The 20,697-nt window shown below is 43.5% G+C and overlaps 1 protein-coding gene across 2 annotated transcripts in view; it reads right to left on the bottom strand.

Moving 5' to 3' along the window:
* Nucleotides 1-20,697, bottom strand: part of ARNT (aryl hydrocarbon receptor nuclear translocator) — a 124,729-nt gene that overhangs the window by 33,731 nt on the left and 70,301 nt on the right. For both annotated transcript variants that reach the window (XM_085638857.1, XM_085638858.1), the window contains exons 11-19: nucleotides 20,060-20,194; nucleotides 19,482-19,556; nucleotides 18,306-18,457; nucleotides 14,693-14,803; nucleotides 14,328-14,397; nucleotides 13,841-13,964; nucleotides 11,132-11,234; nucleotides 7,298-7,448; nucleotides 5,311-5,461 (exon numbers count right to left, since the gene is read on the bottom strand). In XM_085638857.1, the coding sequence (XP_085494983.1) occupies nucleotides 5,311-5,461; nucleotides 7,298-7,448; nucleotides 11,132-11,234; nucleotides 13,841-13,964; nucleotides 14,328-14,397; nucleotides 14,693-14,803; nucleotides 18,306-18,457; nucleotides 19,482-19,556; nucleotides 20,060-20,194 (1,072 nt within the window). The remainder of the gene's footprint in view (nucleotides 1-5,310; nucleotides 5,462-7,297; nucleotides 7,449-11,131; nucleotides 11,235-13,840; nucleotides 13,965-14,327; nucleotides 14,398-14,692; nucleotides 14,804-18,305; nucleotides 18,458-19,481; nucleotides 19,557-20,059; nucleotides 20,195-20,697) is intronic.

Raw genomic sequence — 20,697 nt, 5'->3', positions numbered from 1 at the left:
GCATCATGGGAGCAAGGGGTCTCCTGCAGGTCTTAAAGGCACGGTCCCCCTACTCTAATGCCTTAAAGGCAAGGTGTCCGTTTTCTTTGTTTTCTTGATACTCTACTGCAGCCTACAGGCAAATGCCTGCAATTACAAGTTTGCTTTATGGCAATAAAGCATTGTTGTGTGACAATTGGTTTAGTGCTTCCTTTTTTCCTTATGGGTTAGGGGGTACTACAATGCAAACCTATGTAATTTCAGCATTGCCATGTTTGAAACATTTTAGGCTGCTTGTATATGTTTTCACATATGCATATATATGTATTTTCTATATGCTCCGGGATCCCGCACGTGGGCGGGGATTATTCATAGATGACTTTGATGAGTATACCCCTGGATGAGAACTAGGATTACAGGTAAGTAACTAATCCTTACTACCCCTCACTCCTCTAAACACCCCTAAATTGAGTATTTAGGGGACCCCCTGATACCAGATTCCAGATTTTCATTTGACACAAAAGAAGAAGTAGAAAAAGACTGCTGACCAGAGAACTGAGTTGCACTACTGACTTGGCGCCAACCCTGCCAGCCTGTCATCTGCACCTGACCCTCGTGGAGCAACTGGTTCGTCCTGCCGCTGTGCAGACCTCAAGAAACCCGGAGGCCTGTCAATACTTCATAAATTGACAAAGAATCTCCCTTGGAGTAGAGGAGCTACTCACCTGCAGGCACCAAAGAAGCAAGACCTTGTACACCGACCTGGTGCACCGACCTGGTGCATGCAGAGTCTACAGATGCAGCAGATGCTCAGGAAGAGGTATCAGTGCACCCACAGGTCAGATACATCCTTCCTCCAAGTATGGGGATGCCAGGACCGACTGGAGGCACACAGTGCCAACCCCTGGGGTGCTGGACTCTCGCAGCAGCCAAACCTTGTTGTGCCCAGGCCAGACACCAACTCCGTGGAAGACAGACCTGCACATGGAGGGACTTCAGGGACAGGGAGACTCATTTCGTAAGTGGCCCAGCTGTCCTGTGTGCCGCTCCTGCAGAAAAAAAAAAAGAATTGGGTCTGCGACCGCTGCACCCGTGCTCGACTCCAAGGGAGGTGATGGTGCCAACTGGGGTCTCCAGACCCACAAAAGCTAAGCCCACGCTTGGGCTTGCCCAGACTGGACTTCCAGTCGCTAGTTACAGCCTCCTTCTGCACACCCCCTCCAACCGTGACTCCTGCACTGGAATTCGACTCCAAAAGACACCACCGCACCAGAGCCCAAAAGACACCACCGCACCAGAGCCCAACAGTCCAAGAAGTGGACCAAAGGTGTCCCTGCATACCCGAAGATCTCAAGGGTCGAGCCCCCCTGTGGGTTACCCTGGACTGGTGCCCAAGTCCCTGTTTGGAGCCTCTTTGTAACTGGACCGTTTTCCCACTAAAGTTAATGGGACACCCGACGCTGTGACACCCCTGCACCCGGACGCCCAAGAGCTCCCCAAGTTGACCTGTTGGTGTGGCCTTGGACCTTGCCCCAAACTCACCTCAAGTCCAGAAGAACAGTCTGGTAGGTCGCTGACAAGTGTCCGAATGCAATACATGTTTCTCCTCCATAGGAGAACATTGCTGGTCCAGAAAATGCACCAGGTGTCTATTTTTAGGTCGAGCCTGGGCAGCGCATGAGCTGCTCTGCGGAATGCTGTATTGGAGTATGTAATAGAAGCTCTGCCCACATTTGTAATTGGTTTGTGTCTTTGCTCTTTGTAAATGCTGGCTTCTGATTCATTAATAAGCTTGTTGGTCCCTCCTTAGTACCACCTTGTCTTCATTTGTAACCTCCCATGAGGACTGGCTCTTTTACTTCGGTTGTTACACAGTACGTCTTTTTAGTCTGTAAGCACTATTTTCTTTAATGAGTTTCTCCTACTGCAAGCAAGACATGCTTTCCTGCAACATTCAGCGCGTCATGCGTGCTTTCACTATCCGAGCAGCCGGGGACAATGACGGCCGTTTCTTTGAATAGGTCTCACATTTACAAGTTTGAGCTATTGGCATGGTAATAACAATGCCTTTTATTTATGTGTTAGTTAGCAAAACGGATAAATAAAAGGCGTTATCATTTACAATGCCAATAGCTTAAACTCTCGCAAATGCAAGACCTTATGCATTGCAAATGCTTGTTAAAAATTGGTGTCGGATTTCTTTACTGAGAGCGTCTCATTTACTGCCGTTGTGTGCGTAATACATGCTTAGTACTACCCTCTGATATGCCTAACTGATCGCCTACACTACCACAAAGAGCATTTGGGGTGTCATTTGTGCCTTCTTTAATTCCTCTGGGTTTTGCATAGACTCTTTACACAATGCACCTCTTTTTGGTCCACTATATAAAGAGCCAACTTCCTACAGAGGAAATTCATTGACTGACGACGCTTCAGTCCATTCATCTCAGTTTTCGGTGTGATGTCATGAGAGCTGAACACGGCTCAGACCAGTATAAAATAAGTCTCTCAGACTCGAGGGAGTTCTTGACATCTACACAAGCATTCACTGGACGTTTCCAATGGATCATGCTCTTGGATATGCCACCCCTGCTACAATACTAACTTAAACCGATTTAATGAAGGTTCATGACGGATTGATCTAAGACTATAATCTCAGAAGTGGGTCTTTCATGCTGGACAAATACTCTACACCCTAAGAACCGCCTGGTGGTGTTACCAGTGCCCCGATGAAGCCCTGTTTAGGGAAAAATGCGTTGGCTGCACGTGTACTTGAATAAGCAATTAAAGAATTTTGTACATCATCTGAAGACTCAAGAACATTTCATTGGTCATTTGACAGTTTATATCTGTTGCCTCTCTTTCTTTTGTGTTTTGTGTAACTTTATTGCATGGGCTATAAGCGGCAGACCTAGAGGTGGGCAATAGTTTACACTAAGAAAATTAACTTGTTGACATACACTGAAGTGACTACCTGGGCTGTGCAGCTTTAATCATCCTTGGCGCTTTTTTGAGAATTTAGAAGAAATTCATTTAATAACTTTCGTATGTCCAAGAGAAGCTTTTGAAGCTGGCTCCAAAGAAGATCCAGGTGATGCTGGAAACTCTAGTTCCCCAGCACCATGATGGCTTTTCTAAACCCAGGAGTGTTTGGTACCAAACTACTCCTCTCAATAAGTCCACACTGGTTCCAGTGTGGGATTTATTATACCATGTACTCTGAGGGCACCTCAGAGGTGCCCCCTGAAAACCTACCGACCCTGGTGTGGTCACAGACTGGCTTTTGGCAGCCTGCCACCACCAGACAGGTTTCTAGACCCCTGGGTCGAGAGCCTCTGGGACCAGAAACAAATCATCCTGGGAGGAGGCGTCACACCTCCTCCCCCAGGAAGGGCACAGTGCTCAAGAGGGAAGCTTCAAAGGCATGCAACCCCAAGCCTCTGTTACTAGCATCAGATGACAGCCCCAGGTTTACACCCACACTTTGGGCAGGAAAACCTAGGAAGAAAAGGTGTGCCCACCGCTGCCAACTCCAACCCTTGAAGATGGGGGGACTCCTCCAATCAGGGCTAGGACTATGCCCACTATCACAGGAGGGTGGCATAATTGAGGGTGTCTTCACCCCAGGTAAGGTGGCCATGGCCAGACACTCCCTTGAAAAGCCAATCTAGTATTTAGGTGGCTCCCCCAGACCCTGAAACCAGACCCAGCTGACGCAAGAAGAAAACAGACAAAAAAGATGCTGTGCGGAAGATGACTGAAGACGCCTACCAGCCGGTCGGCAGCCCTTGAAAATTCTGTGAAAAAATAACACCTGTCCAGCAGTCAACGACCTCCACAAACCCTGGGAGGACTGCCTACCTCTTATGAAGACCAAAGCTTCTGAGGACAGCGGCTCTGTCCACAAAGAAAACACCACCAAGGACTCTAGGGTCCTCTGGATCCGCAATCCATGACCACTCTGCACCAGACGCCTCGGGCCCACCGATCCAGAAAAGGTTGCCCAGTGATCCTATGTCCAAGTCAAGCGTTGGCTGACCCCTCCTAGACCCCACAGTGATGCCTGCAGTGTGAATACAAAGGCTCCCCTTAACTGCCACCTGCAAGAACAATCCAACATCAAAGGATACTCATGGACCCGAAGCCCCTGGGGCTTGGGGAGCGCGTCTGACATACCTACGACCCTCAACATCTCAACTTACCTCTGCTGTTGCTGGTTTCCTTTGTTCGACACCAGAAGCTTGTTTGCCCAACCTAGTTTCTCCATCAAAAAGCACTGGTCAACCGATGCTGTATTTGCACCCTGCACCTGGACGCCCCTGTGCCGCAGGTGGTGTACGTTTGGTGCTGCCATGTGCCCCCCCCGTGCTTGCTCTAAACCCTGAAGACTGGCTCCTGCAACCAATCTACCTACTTGCTAGCAGAATGACTTCAGGCACCTCCAGTCTCCATTGAAACGCATTCGGCTTATCTTCGAATTTGACTTTTGCACCCAGCCGCCTGTCTCACTGGTGGTGCAGACTTTGTGCTTACCTGAACCTTGCCCTCTGCTGATCTTAAACACTTAAGACTGGAACTGTAAGTTGGGTACTTACCTGTGAAACCGCATTGTTGTTCACCTTCCTAGGATAACATTGAACTGTTTGAAAATTGCGCTGTTGACTTTTAAAAGACAAAAGTATTTTTACTGAAAAATGTACCTACCTTTTTGCGAAGATCTTAGTCAAAAATAAGACTCACAGAACTTTTTTTTATAAAATTGCTGTGGGTCTCCTTTTTGAGTCGTGTCTGTTATTGGTCAAATGTGTGTGCACTAAATATCTTACACTCCTTTGTGTTAGGCCTGAGGCTGCTTGCCCACACTACCACTAATAGAGCACTTTGGGTTTACATTGAGCCCTGCACACTTCTAGGGGAGTCTCTGGACTCTGTGCACAGTATAACCACCTAGTGGTAGACCATACACAATACCAGTTTCCTACAAAGGGGAACTCCAGTACTACAGTACCTGGATCTTGGAGGGAATGTGTCCTTACCTCCACTGAAATACAACATGGTGCCTATTGGCAGAGTAAATATGCGGATAATTACTCAAAATGGCACATTTTAGAAGTTCTAATAATGGTCGAGAAAACAACAGAACTTGGCCTTGGATGATTGGTAACTATGGTGATGTGTGTAGATTGGACACTTGCGCTGTCAACTTATTAATAAGTGAAAGCATGGTTCAGAAAAGATTTTTCCAGCCTAGTGTCTATATGTATAGCAAAAGACAAAGTTAAATAAAGTGTCATCTTGCTATAGAGTGAAGGCAATAGTGGTCTTACTTACCAAAGTTAGCAGCACGGCTGGCCAAGCTGGGGTAAGCAGCCGCAGAAGACGTTGATCCCTGCGTAGACATTGAGCTGAAGGCAGCAGCATTTGTTTGAAAAGCCCCCATAGTGAATGAAGGATTCTGCGTCTTTGCTACTTGTGGTGCCACCTGCCAGGATCAAATCAGAACAATGAGGAATTTCAAAACAAATCCATTCAGTTCCTGTGGATGCAGTTGCTCAACACCCCGGAGAGATTTACTGAAGAGTATTTAGCAAAGGAAGCCCTAACCACAAGACAAACTAAAACCAAGATCTTTAGCTAGGAGCTTTAACACAGATCTACAGAAAGCCAGGACCAAATTAAAGTTTCTGGTAAATCAAAGGAAATGAGATGAAACGAAATGCCTTTCAGGTGCAGCCTTTAAACTCCAGGCCAATCTTAATCAGGTTCAACAAAGCAATTTTACTCCAGTGTGCATGGAAACTCTATATTACAGGAGCTGGCCAACTCTAGCCTCGAACATCAAAACTCTCACTGCTTAGATGCGCGGAGTAGTGCTCAGAACGTATATGAAGTAATCTACTAGGACTCTCCTTTCGCTTAAAAAGCTATCACTGCCGACACCCCTTAGGAAACAAACAATGGATAATACGGTGTAAATAGTGTGGATATCTGGCAGATTAACATTATATGGCTAATCAGTTGGTAGGGAATAAGAAGGATACGTGATCCAGTCGCCTTCCAATTAGTAGTTTTATATCAAAAAAGAGTGGATCACTTGAACCTGTTATCCAGGGTTTGGTGGTTATTCGGCCGTTCCTTAAAAAACCCTCATTCACGTTTTTAGGTGGATTGTGTGGCGGTATATCTTGGTTCTCCGCCTCGATAACGTGATTGCATCATCATCGGGTTTAGTGTTGTGCTACCTCCACCTGGAGGAAAACCACTGGATATTACAGTAGCGATCAGAGATCAAAAATGGACAGAGTGCTCATGTGTCGTGAAACAGTGAAAGTTAAAAAGGGATGTTTTCTCATGCTACCTGGACTTTAGTCTTTATTGTTGTCTGGTGCGTGGAAAAAGAATAAAAATTGGGGAAATTGTACAGCAAGGGCAGTTAATGTGTCCGCTGTACAATCAGTCCAATAGGTGGGTCGACATGTTTCAGCTCTTTACGTGCCCAGAAGGGTCAGGTGAGCTTTCATCAGGACCAGGGGGTGTGGTCTTAAAGGAGGATGTTGTCCACTTTAAGAGTGAAGAGTGAGGAGTTCGGAATATTTATCACTGATCTCCTAGTAAAAGGTTTAGTACCTTAAAAGCTCCGGTTTCGGGCTTCTTAGGAAGAATGGCAGCGTAGTCGGGTGGGAGTTCCGCTCTGCACGACTTGTGCTGACGCTCCATCAAGCAGGAAGACAGCGTCAGCACAAGTCGTTGCCATTTTTGATATAAAAGATTAACATTATAAACATACTTTAAGTTGGTCAGGGAAAACAATGCACAGAAGTTATACATTTAAAAAAAGCAGTGTTCCATGCCTAAACCAGGCCTCTTCACAAAAGCCTCTTTGGAACAAAGGGAACTGTTGGTCATTTAATAAACTCACAATGGATTAGGGGTATGTAGCTTCAGTAATAAGGTGTTAATATGGATATTTTGACAAGTTGTGGTTCAGTGATAGAAAGATGTGTTTTAAAGAACATGCAAAATCACATTGCTGAGCACAGCTTTACTATCTTTAAGTAGCAGCTTCCAGTCACAGCACCATCTAAGAAATATATCAAATCACTATAAACGAGAAGTGAGGCAAATCTAAGACTTTTGTATCGTGGATTTGGCCATTGCCAGCATAAAGCAAAAACAGCAAACAGGAAATGTAGAATACCAACTCCCTCTTCAACTAAACCACTTTTGAAAAGCTCTTTTTAGATAATCAAACCCAGATCTCACAGGCCAGGAACATAACATGCCTAATGTTGCAAATGCTACAAGAAAAGATACCCACCTGTGCTGTGAAAGTCGGGCGAGTCCCAGAGCTCCAGTTGGTCCCGGTCACCTGTGTTGGATTAGCATGGCGAGAAATCTGCGCCAACATCTGTCCTGCTGATGATGGCTGCTGAATAATATTCCCAGGTGTCACCATGCCAGCGCCACTTCTGAGAACGCAGAGAACAGGTTATTTTAATTATTGTAATGCACTGACAGCAATTTTGATAACAGAAGAATCTTGCCAAACTCAAAAGTGTTTTATGTGGAAAGGTCTAATCAAACGAAACAAATTGTTGGTGTGTAGGGAAACAAGGGCTGCATGCATGTCTGCCCTATTTTCCCGTCCCATACAGGGTGCTCGTTGTTGGTTTACTGCAGGTTCAGCAGTTTATCCAAGTTAAATACATGTAATACAAATTTCCCAGAATGTATTTCTTCTGTTGATTCATATATTCCGAAAAAACACATCTGACAGATCCCTTTGCTTAACTCAACCAAGTGTCTGGAAACTACATAACAAGAATCTTTGATTAGTGTTTTAGTCTGTAGATAGGAATAAGAAAACATCTGCTTCCCAGCTCTACCTTTGCTTCCTTTTGATTATCATGAACTCACACAGTTTGTCTCCACCTAAATGTAAAGATTCCCAAGCTAGAGAAAATCAAGTTACTCCCTTGTTAGTTATTTCGACATATTTTAGTAATTTGCATAGGTTTTCTAATGCTCATGTAAAACTGAAAACTCTCAGTAAAGACTCAATGATCATTTGATGACACTGACCATAAGGCTTTTCTTCAAAGGACCACTCATTTTTCTGGGGGAGGGAGGGAGTCCCATTGGACTGTCCCTGAAAGTGAAAGGAGCACAATCTAAATGCAGTGCGTGCAGGTTTGCGTGAGGATAGGAGAATTTGATTGGTGGTATTACGGTGAGGGTGAAGTGTATCCGGTTAGGGTATTTGTTAGGGTAGATGTATACCTCGAATACAATCGAGTAGAAGCATTTTGTCGATGGTGCTGCTCAGTGACAAACAGCTGACCACGCTGGTGATAAGCTGAGGTAGGCATGTGCTCTGGGAGACTTGATAGGGCTCTGGTGGTGAAGCTGAAGAATGGAGTGTACTGGAGCCAGGTACCTTTTAACTTTAGGATTTATTGTGTGTCTATTCACCACAGCATTGTAGACATAAAGCTCTTATGTCGCCTGCCTTCTGCTCTCCTTCAACCTTTCAAAAGCCCCAGCGTGCTTTCTACTACGTGTGTGCATGCTGAGGCAAGTCTTCGTTAAATATATATGCACACTAGATATACACAACCTTGCATCTTTCTCTATTTTAATGAACTCGTTATACCCATAAATATTTCAACTATTATACCTCCCACAAGGCGTTGAAAGCTCACCTTCCTGTAAATGTTATATTACAATTACATCTGTTCAGTACGTCGTCGTGGGTGACAAATATTTCTGACAGGACGTTGCATAAGTGTTTGCCATTCAACCAATGGGCTGTGAATATTTCGAGAGTTTGTGTCTTTGTTCCGAGGTGATATACTTTCTACCATTAAAGATATTCCCATTTCTTTCTCAAAGGTGCTTGGACCCACTATGGGCTCTCGAGTAGTTTAGAAATAAAAAGCATTTCTAGAAATAGTTTTGAGTGGGGATACACATGTGGTGGGCAGTCCACTCTGAAATGGAGCATTTCATTTTGCCAGCCTAGGCGTCACACCAGTACCCACTATCAGAGTTTGGAGTTTGACTATTTGCCATGTCTTTTGGTGTGTATTTACCAATCTTTCGTGAAATAAAGACCGATCCTGTAAAACCCTTGGACTTAATATATGTCTTAATCACAGCAATGAACACAGAAATCTACTGTGCTCCTTGCCTTGCTTTGTATATTCCAGTAGTGCGACCTCTCATTACATAGGCACGTGCAGAGGCAAGTATTAATTAAATATATCTGCACTAGAGACATTCACAGCACTGTATCAACCTTTTCCAGTTGGAGATGAGGTCAGCGGGAAGGCCCACCAGTAGGCTACTGCAGTAGTCTAGTTTACGAACTGTTGATCACTGCTCTGACCCAGTGTGGAATAGAATGTAGTGGCGGATCTAAGGGAAGATGTAAGCACTTGTAATGTGCTGCAGTGGCTATGGATGATGGTGTTGAAGGAGTCATGAATGGGTTAGAGAGATTGCCAAGATTTCTGGCAGGGGAGGCATGATCAGTTAGAAAGTAAATGGATTGAACCTAGTAGGGGCATCGGTGCTGATGGAGAAGAATACACAACCTCCATTTTTTGATGGATTCAGCACGAGGGGTAGTAGCGCCACCCAGTGGCAAACAGCAGTGACAGCTGATTATGCATTTCTGGAGATGGAGAGAGAAAGTTGGAAAGGAGAAGTAGCCTTGAGTCTTATCAGTGTAAATCGGGTAAGAAAAAGCACAAGCATTTACAATGATAAAGGTCTCGCAATAGCGAATTTTTAACCTCTGGCATTTGAAAAAAGAAAGTGTGGTGTCCCTGAAGCGGGCGCCGCGCTCAGAATTAAAGTAAAGAACAGAGCGTGGTGTCCCTGAAGCGGACACTGCACCTCGAATTAAAATTTAAAAATTAATTTAAAAAACAGCACGCTGTGGCCCTGAAGCGGTCACCACGCTCCGAATTACAGTAAAAAAATAAATAACTGAACAGAGCACGGTGTCCCTGAAGCGGGCGCCGCGCTCAGCATGTACATACAACAAAAAAATACAGCCGCCATTGTCAATAAACTAAATAGTGCTCACCCACTAGATGAAGCATGCTGTGGAACGAGCAAAGTAAAAGGTCCAGTCCTTATGGGCGGTAAAAAATGGAGACAGGGCGGGACTAACAAGCCTCATAATGAATCGGAAGTCAGCGTTTACAAAGGACAATGACAAGCCAATTACAAATATGGGAGGAGAGTGGGCGGGGTTTCCACAGCACTTCCACAGCATACTGTATTACAGTATGCCTCGCAGGGAGAGTAGCGCATGCGCACTGCCGCTAGGCTCGACCTAAAAACAGTGGCAGTTGCCACTGTAGCTATGACTGAGATGTACTTCCTACCGAAGAGGTCTTCTTTGACTTGCCTCGGATGAACAGATTTGCACCGAATTTGGCAATAAAACAGCATAGTGAACTAAGTTTCAGAATACTAAGTTTCGTACACTCTGTACAGTGGGGAAAAATGTTGAAAGTGGGGAATGCGTGAAAAAAAGCAACTTAATGGTTTTACAGCAAACTTGGTATGCAAGTAGAACCTTACATACTCAAAGTTTGCTATTGGTGGTATGGTGAAAATGTGTTTTTGAGAAATAGGTGTTTGAAAAGGGTGCTGGATAGGCTTGAAAGGGTAAACACTTTTGTACGGTTGCAACAAATGCGATTAGTTGATGAAGGTCTCTGCAGAGTTTTTTTATTTATTAAATCGTTTTCTTAAAAATCACAATCTATTTAATTTCAGATTGCGACTTTCACATGGAGGGGAAAAAAATCCCCAGGAAAGAAGAGGCACTAGAATAAGTACCTGGCCCGCAAGGGCAGTGGTACAGACGGTATGGGGAGTAGAAAATGTATGTAACAGACCATGAGAAAATGAAGAAAACTGTACATGATTCAAGAGTCTACCCCCGATCTCTACACCTGCCATTTTATGTAATGGATTTGCCTGCTAATTTCTGGAAGATAATCACAATTTCCACAGAGTTAAAAATAAACAACAGAAGTGGTTAGATGTAAAGCAATCGAGAGAAAAATGGCAGAAAAAAATGACAGTTGGGGCGAGCCCTGTTGAGTTTGCAGCAGGGGTTGGCCACTCTCACCTGAAGGTTTCCACGGGAACCCTTGGTGCTGGCGTGAAAGTATTCCCTGAAGGGAAGATCTGCTGGCTGGCAGTCACCGTGCTGGAAACAGATTTATTCTGATCTATGAAAAACAGGAAAACAGATAATAGTTTACTGTTTTTTGCCTGAATGCATGTATGTATGTATATGGTATTCATATAGCAAGAATCCTGGCAAAGAAGTCAATGCTTCAAAAAAAGCATAAGTCTGAGCTGCGGAAAATCCATTTATGCACACTTTATCTCTGAGGTCTCCAACCATTTCTGTAATAAGAGCTGCTTCTGTTCAATGCAGATCATCCTGACCTAGTATTATCAGTGTTGACCAGACCAGATTATATTAGTGTGCACAGTATGCAATATGAGTAGTGATCACCTCAGTTCATCAGGCACGGTTGCCAGCAGTTATGTAAAAAAAAAAAAAAAGGCTTAGTCAATATAAATGCCTTTATTTGGATAAAACATTGCAGCCATAGGTTGAATGCCCCTGGCACCAAGGTAATAGAATTAGCAATAAATCTCCCCAACACTGCATAATTTATCACTCAACTATCATCTTCAAATATATTTTGGAAATTCTCCACAAATAAGCTACTGAGTTCTAAAATTACACACCTTTTCACCTTGAATACATGCATATCAATTCTGGTATACATATAATAATTCGACTAGGTAAAAGCTTAAAATTTAGTAGGCTGGACTGTACAGAGGAGAGCTACTTACAAGTAAATGAAGAGCTACCAGTGCCTCTCGAGGTACTCAGAGAAGCCTGCTTTATCTCAAGTCATCGTGGCTTCTTCAGCACCACTCGCCAATGCAGGGATCCAGTAGTCAATATCAATGTAGGTGAACTAAATTGAGCTAAATGGATAAGACTAGGGGCCCTTATTTGCAGGGAAATGGTTAAAAAGAATGGACTGGGATTTAAACTGGTCTCCAAGGAGATGGGCATGGCCTCATAGCCCTAATCTACATGGAAAATACAGCCTAGTTGGGTCTGAAAATCCTAATCTGCAGGGGATTGAGCATATTTAATAGGCCTAGCCTAGCATTTAATAGGCCTGACATTTTTACAGTCATTCCTCCTGGTTAACAGTACACAAGAAAGGACAGGACCAACAACCGTGTAGGAGAAATTGCAATAATCTACTAGGAAGACATCTACTGCTTCTTCTCCTCAGCAAACTCATACGACCACCTTGAACACCTGGCTTTCAAACTCAATATCTCGACTACCATAACCCTAGGATTAGCCCCACTCAACTGACCTGGACTGAGAACCAACTTTGGAAACACTATCTACCCCTCCCCTAGTGCACAACTCCAGCTTCATCATCCTCATTGGCAACCTTATCCCCACCTGAAAGACCATACTGAACCACACCACAACCACTTCCTTGAAGACTAGAACATATTCTGATTTACCCAACGAGTGAAGCACCCCCAAATATGCCACCGGGCATCTCCTAGACCCTGCTGCTTGGCTGTCTGCCTGCCTTTTTAGACAACTTCAGCCTCAAACATAATCTGCGGCGTCCCCCAAAGTTTATCTCTCAGCCCCACACTTTCAATGTCTACATAGCCCCACTAGCCAGCCTCGTCCAAGCTGATAGACTGATCAACCTCTCTTATGCAGATGATACCTAGATCATCCTCTCCCTTTCTTATGACACCCCACGTACCCAAATAAAGTTGATCAACTGTCAGAAGTCGCCCACTGGATGAAGCCCAACTGACTCAAACTCAACTCAACACTGAGGTAGTATTCTTCAGGAAAGACACCTCACTCTGGTCCTGGCCCTTCAGAATTGAGAACTGTTGTGAATTAGGAAGCTACGGATCGTGATCGACAATCAAATCTCAAAGTTAATCCAAGTCAACTCAATCGCATCCTCTTGCTTCAACACCTTCCGGCTCCTCAGGGAAATATTCAGACTGTTTCACTCAACACCAGTCGAACCATCATCCACACTGGACTACAGAAAGGCACTATGTTGGAATCACCACACAGCTTACCAATAGATTCCAGGCCAAACTCACACTCAGGCTCCCGCTACGCACCAACATATTCACAAACCTCAAAGATCTCTACTTGCATCCCCATTCACAAATGCCCCCTATTCCAACTACTCCCGCACACATACAAAGCACTGCGTAATCAAGAACCAATGCACTCGAAGAACCGCATCAGCTCTTCCCCAGCCACCTTCGACCCACTGTCCTACTGCTCGCCTGAATCCCCTGCATTCAAAGAGCCAGAGCTGCTGGCCATGCCTTCTCGCAACCAGCTCATATATCCTTGAACTCCCACTCCACGTTCGAGCCACCAACTCAGTTTTAGAATTCCAAAATAAACTGAAAACACTGCTATTTTAATTGGTCCCAGTCAGGTCAGTACCCCCTTCTCTAGGCATCATACCTTCCCAGGGGATATGCGCACAACGACTTAACATAACAGCATTTGTATATGCAGGGAATCGGATAGAACATACAAATCTAGAAAAAAAGACATACTAGCCAGGCCTGTCAATCTTATCTATAAGGAAATGAGCAGGCTAGATGTGCTTGGCAGTCATATCTGCAAAAAGTGGGGAGACTGAACAGGCATGAGGTTCTTAGCTATGTTACATTATCGTTTGGACAGTGTCGAATCCCACAAGCTCACTAAGCAATTGTGATCACTTCTCACCTGTGCTGATAGCAGTATAAATCTCAGAGAACCTTGGATCCTGTTCCTGCCCAAACAGGGGCTCTGCTTTTTCAAGTGGTTTACTGTGCTCCGGGCCAGTGGCAGTGACTGTCTGAACTGGGATCTGTGCATGAAAGTATTAAAAATAAATGTCACTCTTCAAGCAATATCAACTTGTGGTAAGGCAGGAGGGTTCACTATGACATCGGAAAAATCTAGAGTAAAAATACAAGAAAGGGAGAAAACAACGAAGTAGATCTACTGCACATTTTAGGATCCTAGTGCTACCGTTCGGAACTTGAATACTACTGCAGGACTCCCTGATGTGTGTACTGATGCATCTAAATAGTATATTTAATATCAGCAGAGATGGCATATCCAAAGAGGTGAAGTTTAAAGAGGCCACAGTACATTCACCAGTCACATAGATGAATGGAGCTAAACATTACCAAATTTAACAGCAGAAGTAAAGGCTCAGTCAAATTACCTGCGTCTGATTGTATACTCCAATACTATCCCTTCCAGGTACCACCTCCAGATCTGCCTGTTGCTGCTGCCTACACAACAAAGGTTAGAACAATGAGAATATAGGGGGATGGAGTAATGCTCATTGACAGAAACACTACCAGTTTAGCTTCACACAATAGTATCAGTTACTATCAGAAAATAAGCGTACGAAGGAGGACTTTCAATCTCGTGGCACCACTGACACTACTTGTGCAGGCTCTCTCCTTCATTGATATAGCAAGTGCCTGCTCCCTAAATGCCCCTGATACAGCTCTCATTGTGCAGCGGACAGCACACACCAAAATGAGACATCTATAAATAGTGAGGTTAAAACGCGCCACTCACCTGCCTGCAAGCTGACCAGTTCCCATCTCCAGAGGCATAGCAACATTCTGGCCAATCTGTGTCCGTTGCAATGAGGCTGAACCTGCAGGACGAGATTCTTGGCTTGCATTCCTAGTAAAGGCAGATTTATAAGGTTTAAAGTAAGGGAATCCTATAGTTAAAATAACACAGAGATGAGGTTCAGAAATGAGACAGTTCAGGTAAAGATAATAGTAGCCCTGCGTAAAGCTACTACCTAGTTTCTCTTGTGTCTCTAACATTTGAAGGGTGGGTCTACAGTAAATGCTCTCTTTTACAGTTTTTTTAAAAATTGTTAAATTGTTCTATATGAATGATTCGTATAACCTTGTTTGCAATGAGTAACGTCTTACATGGTGCAAAAATGTAATCCTGTTATTTATCAGATGATACAGAGAATGTTAAAACCTAAAATGTTTTAAGGGACTGCAACTGTTTGTAAGAAAATTAAGATGTCAAGAAATGTAAGAAAAAATACCTGTTCTTTGTTTTCAGCCCTGATAAAGCAGCTTGTATTGCTGCGAAACATGAGTTGGCTGAAGGTGTAGTAAAACTATGGTGGTTTTAAATCAGTTATAATTATTGGAAAAGACTATGTAGCAGTGTTGAAAAACATTAATTTATATTATGAATGTTAACACAATGATTCTGATAAAATAAATCAAAATCAAACATAACTTATGAGAATTGTATAATTATTCGAAATATTAATAGCATTACAATAGCTCCCTAAGAGAAGAATTGTATCGAGATTTAGAAATGCTTTGCATCTTGATCAAGGAGGAGTAACAGTTTAAAAAAAATGTTTTATTTCATTGTGACTGGTATGGAGTATAACAAATATATTCACAAACAAACCATAAAAATAACCTCCTCTTATTAAATGACCGCCAGTGAGTGTCAGACATTTTATCCAGACCAAACAAAGTACTTTTCAAGAAGATGAAATAGAACTGAGCAACCCTGCAAAGTACCACGCATCAGGCGTTAGACTAATGCATTTTAGTGTGGTGGTCCACATCACAGCACTTAAATGCAAAGACATGCATTACAAGCCTCCCCAGCTGTCTGGTCAGAGCGGTGTATACTTAGCACTCAGCAATTAGCAAAAGCAGCTGTCGCGCATCCGTGCTGCTTGTAGTCCGGGGGGCTGCCCCAACAGCGCTCCTCGCAGGCTCCATTCACCTACACTGCGTCGGTATGACTCAGTTTACCATCATGGGACATGGCGTCAGGGAGAGGCTGCAACATGGAGTGCTTTCTGCACAAAGGTTGCCGAGAGACCGGACTTATAGGCCTGTGTGCGGGCGGCAGTGATGTTTTCTTAAAGTTTGGCAGCTGCAGGGCTCACATCGTTCGTGTTGTACTGCGCCGATTTGTTGCCGCGTCAGAGTGACGCGGCATGCCGGCGAGTTCGGACCTCGCCTGGCTGACCAGACAGACCGCGTGCCTGTGCTGCAGCTGGCTCATGCCACCCGCACTAGTTCCCAGACCGGACCGCTACAGCGGGCATATACATACCGTGACTCGCTTTGAGTGACTGTCATTCATTTACAGGTATTTATCATTCTTCTAGGAAAATATTTCAAATTCAAAGCATCGTGACACTGGCTGCGGAGCCCGTTAGCTACAGCTCAGCCTGCTTACTGACTGCACTGGATGGTGCGTGAAACAGGCGGCGAGCTGGGCTGCACTTTTACCAGATGAGCAGCATTAGTCACCACTCATAAATGGGGTCCAACTGACAACCAACCGGGACACACAAGGGAGTAAAGGTGAATCTGCAAGCAGGCAGGAAGCAACCAGTGCAGAAATTAAAAGCCTCTCTATGAGCAGGAGTTACAAGGCCAAGAAAATCACCAGCAGGCCTGCCCAGGCCAGCGCTTCGACCCCGATCACCAAACTGTAACTGCAGTTCCATGGCCCCCTACCCAGCCCGGCCAAAATCACTTTCTATCTCAGCCTGGCTGCAATCACCGGGAAGCACTTATATGGCACAGTCACAAGTGAGTCCAGCACAGCTACGCTCAGCCTGGCTGCAGTGACTCGGGAAGCACATCTATCATGAGATCCGTTATGTTTACTTGTGAAACTTCTGTCGCACAATGCACCTGGAACTCACCTGAGAGGGGGAGGGTGCTTCGTTTAAATAACAGGAGGTAAAAAACAACTGGTAGTGGAGATGAATTCTATGTGTGCCCAGGAGGTTTGATGCAACAATACAAATGTCAAGATAACTCTGGTGAATGATGGAGTGCTGGGGCAGGACCAGCTTTTGTTGAAGGACAGTCTTCACAAAAGAACATGAACCATGCATACTTGCAAAACTATTTCATGAGGATTAGCTGTGAGTTACTGCTTTTTACTAAGTTTGTGCCTACTCATTTCTGGTGCTTTAAAGCAGTTTTAACCTTTTCTTTCAGTTTATTGTTACTCAAATGGGTGTCATTTCTGATATTTAGATGTTTCCCTCATAAACATTGCTTGATTTTGCTCCCTAGAAAGTGTCACTCATAGTGATCGAATGTCACTCATATTTACAGTGCAATTATGAAAATGTCACATAAGCGATCTGAAACCTTGGCAGCTATGACTAAGGCCAACACCCAAGTTATTTTACATGTGTAAGGTGTGCATATAAATGAGATGGAAAACTATCCTGTTTTTTTCCCTTGCCCTCATATTTGTCCTAGTGTGTTTTTCCAGAAATATATAAAGATAACAGCACCTGTCCAGGTATGACGGGAGGCTTTCTAAGGGAACTTTGAAAAAATAATCCATATCCACACAGGTTGTTCAATTAATTGTCATGACCAGGTAAGAAATGCTTTCCAGGTGAAATTCAAGCTCATTACACCACATAACACTGTCTTTTCTTAAAAACATTGCTATGAATATGGAAAGTGGCTAACAACGAAAAACATAAATTAGGGGAAAACTCTGATATTGTAGGGAAGATCAGTTGTGTCTGGGTACTTGAACAGCCTAACAGTGAGAATGACAGAACACATACTTAACTTCGCTACTATTGAAGTAAAACAAGTTATTGCAATAATGTTTTAGAGGAACAATACACATTACTTTTCTTGGAACAATGACTTAAACCACAACAGGCACCAAGACGTAAATTGAGGACTCTCACTGCAGTCCACTTTTTGCAGTAGATGGCAACTGAATCACCATGAGCCAGTAATGATCAAATGGACCGACTATGGAGATTTCAAAAGAGGAACAGAGCACCAGCCTAAGGAAGGCTGAATTTCCACTAATGCAGTCATCACGACAATACTAGAATAATAGTTTGCCATGATTTCTTAGTTCTACTAGTAAGGATTTCATACAAACCCCACACATTCACAATATTCGATATTCAAAAAGGAGTGCTAAGTTGTCTGTCAATCTAGTACTGCAGAATCACCACACCCGTACAGCTGGCATTATAAAAAATACCAGTGCAGAAGAAAGCATAAAAAGGTACACAAGTCCTCACTACCCAATAATTTCTCGCCGACCAGCAACATGAACTACAGAGCTAAATCTAGGTAGGCCATACTTTGTAAGCGTTGAAAGAGTTTAGCAGGAGTCTTGTGCATACTTGACATTTGTGTTGGTGCAAATGATGTACTCGATCTCATCAGAGTACGGGTTTTGAAAGATGAAGGAACTTGTTCTTATCCAGAGCCACTCCCGGCTTTTTGACCTGAATCGGAACATCACTGACAGAACTTGGCCTTTTAACTTCACCACCTGGAAACAAGACACAAGAGCATAAACAATGACAGATGGCTCAAGATAGAGATGCTAAATTATTTCTAGGACATACCAAACATTTTCTTCAATTCTTTATCCATGATCTAGCCATGTTGGGTGGCCCAAGAAAGGTAAACCAGGAAAAGAAATCAGTAAATTTATATTCAGAGTAAAGTCTGATTAAATAATGCATATCTAAGCAACAGTAGCCCATCTGCGAGTGGACCTATGTAACAGCGGACTGTAAGTAGGTAGGCCCTATCTAAGCCACAACATCCCAGCAGCAGGCCAATCGATGCAGTGTCTCAGAAGCGGGCCAACCCAGCAGTGGAATAGCCCAAAAAATAGGTGGTGAATCCAAATAACATCTTTTGATTAGACTACTGTAGAAACAAAAAAAGTGTCCCATTCCACGTGGGCCATTTTAAACAAGTTCACCCCAGTGTCACATTCCATTGAGGAATGTCACATACCACAATACAAAGACCATTGTTGAAAAATGAGAAGCACATGAGAGAACTACTGGAGTACAAGGTCCCAGATGTGAAGTTTCCTCAATGTAGCCACTGGAGCACATCCAAGTGACCTATTTTCGGGACACCCCTCAAACTGAACTACTCAAATCGGACTACAATAGACCCTGTGGTTCACAGAATAATCTGGCCAGCACCTTGACTGCTACCCCCATCATCCTCTTCATCCCTCATGGTAGCTTCTTCCTTTGAAATTTCATACCATCCTTAAACTGGATATCTGTGTCAAGTGGGCAATAATAACTCTGTACCTTACAATAATAACCCAACATGTAGTATCATCACTTTAATTTCTCAATACTATCTGCATATCCAAACTGGCTGTAGCGCGACTTGTACTCAGGTAACAACTGAAATTAATATTGCCGAAATACACAGGAAACATACCCAGACCTGTTAATTAGAAAGCTTGGTACTACAAAACTCTATTAAAATATATTATCATAATACATCATTATAATTACTTGAGGCACAACAGAAAGCATTACCTGCTGAAAACTGTCCCTTAACAGCTGCTGGTCTTCAGGATGTGAAAAGTCCACAATGTCTTTACCCAAAAGCTCCTAGATAAAAAAATAAAACGCACACAAAACTACTACTTTTTAATTTACTAATGGGATATTTACTAAGCACATCAGCTTTTTAACCAGTACTACAGTTTACAGTTAAATATTTAAGATTGGGACACCATGGATCAGACCAATGTTCACTGGCCAATCACTGTTGGGGACAACAGGCTAGATACGGTTTGCAACAAGTGTCATGCATTTCTGATGCAGGTCAGTCTAAGGGAAAGGATGCCAACCACTAGCAATATAAGATGAATAATAGTCTTAATTTGTTTGTATAATATTTTGTACAGTGTTTTTGCTCCAATCATGATTAATACTAGGTGCTACTATTACTTAATTTTTTTTTAATGGTACTAAATTTAACCACCTCAGAAAAACGAAGAGTTGCCGTTGCCAGGTTTTTAAGTTGTAAGGTGCAGATCGCGCTACTTATTGAGCGATGTTGCCGGCCTTAAATACAAAACAAAAACCTGGTTGCCTTTTATCTCCCTTACCTGGGGCTGGTAGCCAACTGTAGACACACATCGGTGGTCCACAAAAGTGAAGATGCCACTGGTACTGTGCCGAGAGATGAATTCGATAGGCTGGCAGGCCGTGCTCATGTCCGTGCAGTTAGGGGAGCTTGTGACCTACAACCAGAGAATTTCTATAAACCTAAGCAATTTTGACCAGGCTGTAAAAATGATATACACAGCAAAAATACTAGATATACATGATGGACGATTTATCACCAGCAAAAGCATTGAACTCCTTTAACAAAAACAATTACTTGGGTATATGGAGAAGTTACAAACTGCATTGCTTCACTAATGACTATCAACTGAAATATTAAAGCAACTTCAAACAAGAAAAAAAACAAATCTCAAAGTGGTTACTGTTCTAACAAGAAGCAGTCTTGACCAACTCAGAGTTTGGTATAATCCTGAGCATTAGAGCATGCACACAGTGATGAACAGCTGACCAAGGATTATGCTCCAGAGGAAACCAATTAAGAGCCTTTTTACAATCAGGTCCAGCACACCCATTGGAGGACTGAAAGGCAGATGTGTCTGTTCATGACATGTCAATGTATTCAACACACACTGATATGCGAGAATGACTCACAAAAGTGCAGGGTTATGTGAGAGAAGTC

This window comes from Triturus cristatus, chromosome 12 (assembly GCF_964204655.1).
Source record: "Triturus cristatus chromosome 12, aTriCri1.1, whole genome shotgun sequence".
NCBI lineage: Eukaryota > Metazoa > Chordata > Amphibia > Caudata > Salamandridae > Triturus > Triturus cristatus.
Note: the sequence above shows the minus strand (reverse complement) of the source record. Positions and strands in the feature narration are given on the sequence as shown.